At 57.0% G+C, this 8,799-nt stretch overlaps 2 protein-coding genes and 1 long non-coding RNA gene across 5 annotated transcripts; 2 read left to right on the forward strand and 1 right to left on the reverse strand.

The window, feature by feature from the left end:
• Positions 1 to 1,797: 1,797 nt before the first annotated feature.
• LOC144292311 (uncharacterized) lies at positions 1,798 to 8,713 on the reverse strand. Of its 2 annotated transcripts, none has more exons than XR_013359754.1 (4): positions 8,538 to 8,713; positions 8,073 to 8,168; positions 5,928 to 5,976; positions 1,798 to 2,183 (listed from the first exon to the last, which is right to left on the reverse strand). It is a non-coding gene; the product is annotated as an uncharacterized LOC144292311 (long non-coding RNA). The 2 variants fall into 2 exon arrangements; XR_013359753.1 differs by having other exon boundaries at positions 8,077 to 8,168; positions 8,538 to 8,711.
• On the forward strand, positions 3,054 to 4,436 carry ZNRD2 (zinc ribbon domain containing 2). 2 transcript variants are annotated; one of them, XM_077862423.1, is made up of 4 exons: positions 3,054 to 3,209; positions 3,306 to 3,457; positions 3,588 to 3,672; positions 4,057 to 4,436. In XM_077862423.1, the coding sequence occupies exons 1-4, from the start codon at positions 3,191 to 3,193 to the stop codon at positions 4,398 to 4,400; spliced, it is 600 nt and encodes a 199-aa protein (XP_077718549.1). In that variant the 5' UTR covers positions 3,054 to 3,190; the 3' UTR covers positions 4,401 to 4,436. The 2 variants fall into 2 exon arrangements, with proteins under 2 accessions (XP_077718549.1, XP_077718548.1); XM_077862422.1 differs by having other exon boundaries at positions 3,154 to 3,457.
• FAM89B (family with sequence similarity 89 member B) lies at positions 4,584 to 6,872 on the forward strand. Its single transcript, XM_077862424.1, has 2 exons — positions 4,584 to 5,646; positions 6,056 to 6,872. The coding sequence occupies exons 1-2, from the start codon at positions 5,347 to 5,349 to the stop codon at positions 6,332 to 6,334; spliced, it is 579 nt and encodes a 192-aa protein (XP_077718550.1). The 5' UTR covers positions 4,584 to 5,346; the 3' UTR covers positions 6,335 to 6,872.
• Positions 8,714 to 8,799: the final 86 nt, after the last annotated feature.

Here is an 8,799-nt window from a genome sequence, read left to right on the forward strand (position 1 = left end):
TGAGGCAGGAAGGGGCCCTGAGGGGAGAAAGGTGATGGGAGTGCCCTTGAGTAGTGAGAAGGGGTTGTAGGAGGAGTGGAAAGGGATGAGCAGGGCCAGGAACCAGATTTGTGGGACTTTGGATTTTTGTCTAAGTGTGATGGGGGGATGCCAGAGAGTTTTGAGCAAGAGTGATTTGATCTGATTTATGTTTTTTTTTTTAATATTTTATTTATTTAGGGATGCCTGTGTGGCTCAACGGTTGGGTGTTTGCTTTTGGCTCAGGGTGTGATTCCAGATTCCGGGGATCAAGTCCACATGGGGCTTCTTGCATGAGCCTGCTTCTCCTCCCTCAGCCTGTGTCTCTGCCTCTCTGTCTCTCATGAATTAATAAGTAAAATATTTAAAAATATATTTTATTTATTTGAGAGCATAAGAGAGAGCATGAGCGGGGGGCAGAGGGAGAGGGAGAAGCAGACTCCCCGCTGACCAGGGAGCCAGATCTGGGGCTTGATCCCAGGACCTTGGGATGAAGACCTGAGCCAAAGGCAGATGCTTAACCAACTGAGACACCCAGGCACCCTTGACCTAATTTATGTTTTAAAGACTTATTTATTGGGACACGTGTGGCTCAGCGGTTGAGCATCTGCCTTCAGCTCAGGGCATGGTCCCGGGATCCGGGATTGAATCCCACATCAGGCTCCCTGTGGGGAGCCTGCTTCTCCTTCTGCCTGTATCTCTGCTTCTCTCTTTCTCTGTGTCTCTCATGAATAAATAAATCTTTAAAAAAAGATTTATTTATGGGATCCCTGGGTGGTGCAGCGGTTTGGCGCCTGCCTTTGGCCCAGGGCACGATCCTGGAGACCCGGGATCGAATCCCACATCAGGCTCCCGGTGCATGGAGCCTGCTTCTCCCTCTGCCTATGTCTCTGCCTCTCTCTCTCTCTATCATAAGTAAATAAAAATTAAAAAAAAATTAAAAAAAAGATTTATTTATTTGAGAGAGCACATGTGCGCAAGAGCATGGTGGGGAGGGGTAGAAAGGAAGGGAGCTGAGTGAAGAGCCCCGTGTAGGGCTTGATCCCATCACCCCAAGGTCATGACCTGAGCCAAAACCAAGAGTCTGATGCGCAACCACTGAGCCACCCAGGCACCCTCTGATTTATGATTTTTGTTTGTCTTTTTTATTCATGGGAGACACACAGAGAGGCTGAGGGAGAAGCAGGCTCCCCACAGGGATCCCAATGCGGGACTTGATCCCCAAACTGGGATCATGCCCTGAGCCAAAGGCAGACGCCCAACTGCTAAGCCCCCCAGGAATCCCTGATTTTTGTTTTAAAGGGATTATTGGGGACGCACAGGTGGCTTGGTGGTTGAGTGCCTGCCTTCAGCCCAGGGCGTGATCCTGGAGTCCCGGGATTGAGTCCTACATCAAGCTCCCTGCATGGAGCCTGCTTATCTCTCTGCCTGTGTCTCTGTGTCTCTCTCTGTTTCTCTCATGAATGGATAGAATATTTAAAAAAAATAATAAATAAAGGATTATTGTTTCCTGTTCTGTTAAATGGAGATAACAGTAGTATCTTCCTGGTAAGGCTGTCATGAGGACTAAATGACAGGGATTAAATAGGAGGACAGGGATCCCTGAGTGGCTCAGCGGTTTGGCGCCTGCCTTTGGCCCAGGGCGTGATCCTGGAGACCCAGGATCGAGTCCCACATCAGGCTCCCTGCATGGAGCCTGCTTCTCCCTCTGCCTGTGTCTCTGCCTCTCTCTCTCTCTGTCTCTCATGAATAAATAAATAAAATATTAAAAAAAATAAATAGGAGGACAAATGCCAGGGTTTTATTTGGTTCCAGAAAGAATAAGCTGTTGAATGGATACTGGCCATTATGATGACCCAGAAGGGTACACTGAGGAATTTCGGATAGTGTTGGGAGATGAAGACAGTACGGACCTGGAGGGTCTGTGCACGCAGGCTAGAGTCCAAGAGTTCCTCTAATCAGCTTGGCAGAACTGACCTAGGGTCAGACCGAGTCAGGAACACCGCTGGCAGACAGCCTGCTGGTAGAGTGAAGAGGGGCACAAGGCTCTGCAAGCAGGTGGCAGCAAGGGTCAGATGATGGCAGTTCCATGAAGTCTATGAAGAAGGAAGGTGGCACCAGAAGGGCATTCGCTCTTCAGGTAAGAATGCAGAAGCACGGGCTGTCTAGTCAAAAAAGGAGGCTGCAGTGAGATTGTACGGTCTAAATCCTAGCTCCTTCTCCTCTGCCCTGATGTGCCGCCTTAAGGCACTTCAGGCGGCACATCTGGGCACCACTACCTGCCCTATCTGGCTTCTCCAAATCTAATAAGGGAGAGGATGCGTAAAGAAAGAGAACGCAGAAGAGGGGGCAACATTAAGGCCAGTGCTCAGGGAGCACTAGTAATTTTAACAGAGCCCACCTAAAAAAAGCATAACGGTCATAAGGGTAACTATTAGGTCCTTCAGCCTCACCATCCACCAGGAACCCCTCTGCAGCTGCTGCGGACCCGGACCTGGGCAAGCCCAGGGCAGTGCTTTTCCAAGCAGCCTGCGTTTGGGGGCCTTAAACTTAAAACAGAAAAAAAAAAAGTTAGGGGCGGAGTTAAGGGGATCCGCAGACTGGGCCTCTGAACAAGCAGAAGGGGGTGAGGGTGTCTTGAAATAGGCTGAAAGGTATAGGAAGGGAGAACGACCCCCGCCTGGCCCGCCTGGCCGGCTGAAGTGAGAAAGCACCGAGTACTGAAGGGACTTCAGTGGCCACTTGCTGTTATCCAGGGGGTGTTGTGATGACGCCGCTGCCCCGCCTGGCCCAGGTCCGACCGGTGCGGAACGGGAAACCCAAGGGGAGGCGGAGGCCAGCGTGGATTTCTCAAGCCAAGGCGGCTTCTCCATCTGCGGCCGGCAGGAAGGGCGACCCCGCGCAGCCACTTTCAGGTCCTGCGACCCGAGCGACGTTACCCCGGGGACTGCCCTCCTGCGGCCCCGCCAGCCCGGTTCGTCCACTGGGTTCGGGCCGAGGGCTCGCCCCTAGGCCGGGATCTCCCGCCGCAGACACGCCCCGCTACCGGCATCCGCACGCCCGAGGCGCTCTCTCCGCGCTCCTCCCAGGTCTAAGCGGCGGGGGCGGAGCCGAGCGTCCAGCGCTCCGCTAGTACGTCACGTCCGTTGAGCCTGGTGGCGACAACGGCAACATGGCCCTGAACGGTGCTGGTGAGGACTTGGGCCGTGGGGGCCTCTGGTTGCGGGGTGCAGGAGGTGGCCCGCTCGGGCAAGACCCCTCTGCCTCTTGTGCCTCTCTAACCCCAGAAGTCGACGACTTCTCCTGGGAGCCCCCAACCGAAGCGGAGACGAAGGTTCTGCAAGCGCGAAGGGAGCGACAGGATCGCATCTCTCGGCTCATGGGCGACTACCTGCTGCGTGGTTACCGCATGCTGGGCGAGACGTGCGCGGACTGCGGGGTGAGGAGAGGCTCGGGACCTGGGATCGGGCATGGGGCCGCGGACCAGGCCGCACGGCCCTGCCCCAGCTCTCCCCTCTGGACCGCATCGCCCTGCGTCTCACCCATGTCCCCGTGCTTTCTGCTTCTAGACGATCCTCCTTCAAGACAAACAGCGGAAAATCTACTGCGTGGCTTGTCAGGAGCTCGACTCAGACGTGGATAAAGATAATCCGGGTGAGGGGCCGAGTATGCTTGGTGGAGAAGCCGCGGGGTGATAAAGGCCCGGTAACAGTAGGTTTGGGAGGTGACAATGGAGTCTGTGGGTGAAGCGGAGGTAAGGTGCTTTCTACTTTCGGCTCTAGAGAGGAGCATTCATTTATTAGGGGCACTAAACACCTGTGTGCCAGACAGTATGAAAAGTGAGCTAAGTCGGGCATAGTGTTGATGGGAGAGATGAAGCAAGGGCATAAATAACTGTGACCCCAAGAAGAAAATGGATGAGTTACCTTATAGAGAGGCATCTCAAGTACAGAATGAACAGAGCAGTAAGGAGGAAGTGGTCCAGGGCTGACGCGGGACATGCTTCCTGATCATTCCACCCACTTTCTCCTCTTTTAGCTCTGAATGCCCAGGCCGCTCTCTCCCAAGCTCGGGAACACCAGCTTGCCTCTGCCGTGGAGCTCCCCTCGGGCTCTCGGCCAGCCCCTCAGCCCCCAGTACCCCGTCCAGAGCACTGTGAGGGAGCTGCAGCAGGGCTCAAGGCAGCCCAGGGGCCACCCCCTCCTGCTGTGCCTCCAAATGCAGATGTCTTGGCCTGCACACAGGAGGCCCTCCTGCAGAAGCTGACCTGGGCCTCAGCTGACCTGGGCTCTAGCACCTCCCTGGAGACTAGCATCCAGCTGTGTAGCTTGATCCGGGCTTGTGCTGAGGCTCTGCGCAGCCTTCGGCAGCTTCAACACTAAAAAAGCCCCGCCTGAGAAAAACCCTCTAGAAAAACAGCTGTCCTCTTGTGTGGTTTGTTCTTTCCTTGGTTCTGAGTGTGCATGCCAGCTCCAGTTCCGGTTGCCTTTTTCCTGCCTTTGGCCTCTTACCCTGCCACTGTTCTGCTCTCCTTGATGCCCTGAGAGATTAATTGGGCTTGTTTCAGCTTGGATTCCCCACTCAGAATGAGGGAGGAGGGAGAGAACTATGTGATAGTTTTTTTCTGAGGAGAAAGTCAGAGCCTTCTTAAAAGCAGAACCAAGAGAGATGGACCACTACAGCACCCCTTCAGGCTCCTCAGCCCTCCAATGCTCAGTTCCCACCCTTGAATGAGATTTTGGGTTCCAGGCCCCTTTGGGGTCTTCTTCCCCTGAGCATTCTGATACCATCATCCCGACCCACCTCATGCCCCTGTCTCAGACACTGAGACACTGACAGGGCATCAGGTTGCACGTTGGGGACCAAGTATGGACATACCCTAGTCTCATGACCCCGCCCTCCCTCCGCCCCAACCCCAGGTTTAGATCTTACCCTGGAGACTTAAAATTGGGCAGAATAACTAAACATGTTGTTGTGGGGGGAGCAAAACGAGCCGTAAAAGAGACGTGTTCGTCGCTTTTGGGGTCTTTCCCCACCGCCCCCCCCCCACGCCCCTTTTTCTGGCTCCCTTTCAGCGGCTGCCCCACTCCCTTGCCCAGGATTCGCACTGTGGGCCCACCAACGTAGCCCTTTTAAGGGAGGCCCTGCCTATGCGAAGGGGGTGGGGCAGGGGCGGAGTCGGAGGAGTCGGGGGAAGGAACAAAGCGCGGCCTGCGGGCGGCGGCTGGGTTCGGCCGGCGGGGCTGCGCGGTGCGGAGCCTGCGGGCTGCGGCCCGGGCGGAGCGTTGAAGGGCAGTAGGCAGCGTCGCGGTCCGCGCCGGCCAGGCCATGAATGGGCTGCCCTCGGCCGAGGCGCCGGGCGGCGCTGGCTGCGCCCTGGCCGGGCTCCCTCCGCTACCGCGCGGCCTCAGCGGTCTCCTCAACGCAAGCGGGGGTTCGTGGCGGGAGCTGGAGCGCGTCTACAGCCAGCGCAGCCGCATCCACGACGAGCTGAGCCGCGCCGCCCGCCTCCCAGATGGGCCCCGCTACGCGGCGGGCGCCACCAACGCGGGAGCCGCCGCAGGTCCCCCCGGCCCGCGTCGTCCTGTTAATCTCGACTCAGCACTAGCAGCGCTGCGCAAAGAGATGGTGAGTAGCTGGGCCCCGGGCCAGCTGGGCGGGGGGCCGCAGCTGAATATGAGGGTCCCAGGATGGGGCGCAGCGCAGAGGCACGGAACCGGGAACTCATGGCTTGAGTTTCAGAAGATCTACAAAAGCCCTTTGGGTCAGAGGGGATATAGTAACAGTGATTATAGTTATTACCTATGGCAGTACTTACCATGTATTTTTAAATGCTTTACTCATATTATTTCATTGCATCCTGCTAGGTAAATGTTATCCCCTTTTACAGTTGAGGATCAGTGACTTACCTAAGGAGTCAGCTTGCAGGTGGCAATCTGATGTCCACAAATCTTTATGCTTAAAAAGGTGCAGGAAGATTGGTTAGGGCTGAGGGTGGCCTGGACCCCAACCCCAGCCCACCCTCAGTCTTTTGCAGGTGGGGCTGCGGCAGCTGGATATGTCCCTGCTGTGCCAGCTGTGGGGCCTGTACGAGTCAATCCAAGACTATAAGCACCTGTGCCAAGACTTGAGCCTGTGCCAGGACCTGTCATCCTCCCTGCACTCAGACAGCTCTTATCCACCTGATGCTGGCCTTTCTGATGACGATGAGCCTCCTGATGCCAGCCTACCCCCGGACCCACCACCCCTCACTGTGCCCCAGACACACAATGCCCGTGACCAGTGGCTGCAGGACGCCTTTCACATCAGCCTCTGAAGAGCTGAGGGTGGGGGGAACATGCACCCATGCAAAAGGCTCAGAAACTCACCCCTTAGTAAGTACTCAGACTTATAGTGCCTGCTTTCCCCTATACCCACTTCACAAGGCAAGCCTTGAGCCCCTCAGAGGCAAAACTGCCAACCACCTCTTTTCTGACTCTGGTTAGCTAACACTGGGGCAGGCACCTGGGCCACAGCCTTTGCCCACCGCACTGGACCTCCACTACTCCCACATGTGTGCACCCCAGCTTGGCCAACCTTCAGTCTAGTGGTGGGGCCCAAAGCATCTGGCACTCCCCTTGACGTCTCTGGGATTGGGATGAGTGCTTGGTTCCCATCTTTTCACCTTTTGCTGCTATGGCAGCTGCTGGCTCAGGGGCATCCCACCTTTGGTCCCTGGGTTCCACTGCTCTAGACCAGGGCATTCCCATTCTTGCACCCACCCACGGCCGGGAGGGCCAAGGCTCCGTGCTGGATATTTAAGTTTAGGGGCCAGACTCTTGGGCACGTAGTTAAATAAATCCTCTCTCGGCTTTCTTGTGTTTTGAATGCCTGGCTCTGGGGCGGGGAGATAGCGGTGTTTCTGGCAAGTGCGGCCCCGCGCTCTGCCGGCAGGTGGCGCGCAAGACCCCCGAGTGGAAGAAAGGCCTGCCGGCGAAGGAGTGCGAGTCCTCCCTCCACTGACGAGGTTGGGGAGCACATCCAGCTGGCGGAGCTAGTCCCGCGGTTCTGCGACGGCGGGCGAGTAATTTCCCCTCTCTGGCCAGAGATCTGGGAGCCCACCCCCCACCCCGACTTGCTTTGGTCCTTCCCGGCGGGAAGGAAGGAGAAGGAACCGCCTAACTTGAGAGAAACTTTCCACCCCGAATAGGGGCGGAGTTGGGGCGGCACAGGAAATGGGTGGGCCTGAGCCCTTGGGCCTAGGGCCTCTAGGCGGGAGAGGGGAAGGCGCCTCCCGGAAGGGCCTGGGAGCTAGTGAGTGCTCTTTGAGTGGGAGGAAACCGCTGCAGAAGCTGAAGGGGGTGAAGTTGCATTGGCCCGTGGCTCCCTGGAGGCCACATAAACCCTGGGGCGGGGGAGAGAAGGGGGCAGGGTCCTGGGCTTCGGTACCTGAGACCCAGTTTCGGTGAGGAGTGATTGGGTGCCAGATACTCTGCACAGGCCTCCTGGCTGCCCCCCTTTGCACTTGGAGCCTTTGGTCTGTATGTAAAAGGCTTTCTCTTACAGAGGAAACCGAGGACCACAACGCTGGGCCTGGGAGCCAGACCACGTGTCAGGCTCGCTAAAAGAAGCCTGCACATTTGGGGACGGTGGATGCTCAGACATCTGGGCACATACACCCCCGCAACTCCCTGAGACGAAGAGGAGAGGACCTCGAAGTTACACACTTAGGCTTACAGGCTGCTCATCCCCACACCCTATGCACAGTCACTTGCCTCTGGAGACAACCGCGATCACTCTTGGCAGATCAGACAGATACCCTGTTCAAACCAAGTATTAAGCACCCAGTTCATTCGCAACCCTTGCTGAGTGCTGGCCAAGAGGGAAAGAAGCTGATGCGCTGCCCCAGGACAGTTCTCTAACTCCGGCTGTGATACTTGCTGGTGCTCATTACCATGCCAGGCCAGCGGGTGGGCGATAAGGGTTCTAATCGAGGTGTGAACAGGGCGGCTACCGCCTGGGGCAGGCTTCTCAGGGGAGAGTAAACACGTGTTTGCGCAGGCGCGCATACTCACGCACTTTCTCGTCCGCGATAACGGATTCTAATGAGACTGTAGAAAACCAGCCAGTCTCCGAACTAAATGCTTCCCAAGATTTCATGCTCTCAGTGGCTGTGTAAGAGACAGAAACATAATTATTTCTATTTAACAGAGGTAGAAACTGAGGCTCAGAGTGTAAGGCTTTGCCCAAGGTCCCATAGTTTTTGGAAATCGGCTGCTTGTGGGATGTTCGGACCATCCTCCCACTTGACAGCTAAGGAATTAGGTTGAGACTGGCAAATGGGTGCTGCCCACAGGTAGGGCCACCCAGGTTGATCCTTGACTCTGCTCCTTCCTATTGAGGTTGAGACGTGGGTGGCAGAGACTCCTGATGTTGAGAACAGCTGGCTCTGGCCCAGATTCTCGGTGTGGCCCTGAGCAAGTCTGTTCTTTCTGGGGCTCTATTTCCCCCGCCTGTGAAATGGGGCCATCAGTACGTACCTCCCAGGGCTGCGGGCAGGAAGGGTGGCGTTCCGGGCCATGCTCCCGAGGGCGGCACTAGGTTCTCTCCCCGGCCTGCGCGTCCACACCGTCGCCGCGCGCTACGAGCGGGCGCTGCGATCCAGGCTTCCCCCTTGGTACGGCCCCCCCACCCCCCAACCGCGGCGACGGCGCGAAGTCCCGGAAGCCGGGCCGCCCCGCCCCTCGCTCCCGCTCCCGCCCCGGCCGGGCCCCGCCCGCCTCCCGACGGGGGGTGCGGCTC

Source organism: Canis aureus, chromosome 21 (assembly GCF_053574225.1).
Source record: "Canis aureus isolate CA01 chromosome 21, VMU_Caureus_v.1.0, whole genome shotgun sequence".
Lineage (NCBI taxonomy): Eukaryota > Metazoa > Chordata > Mammalia > Carnivora > Canidae > Canis > Canis aureus.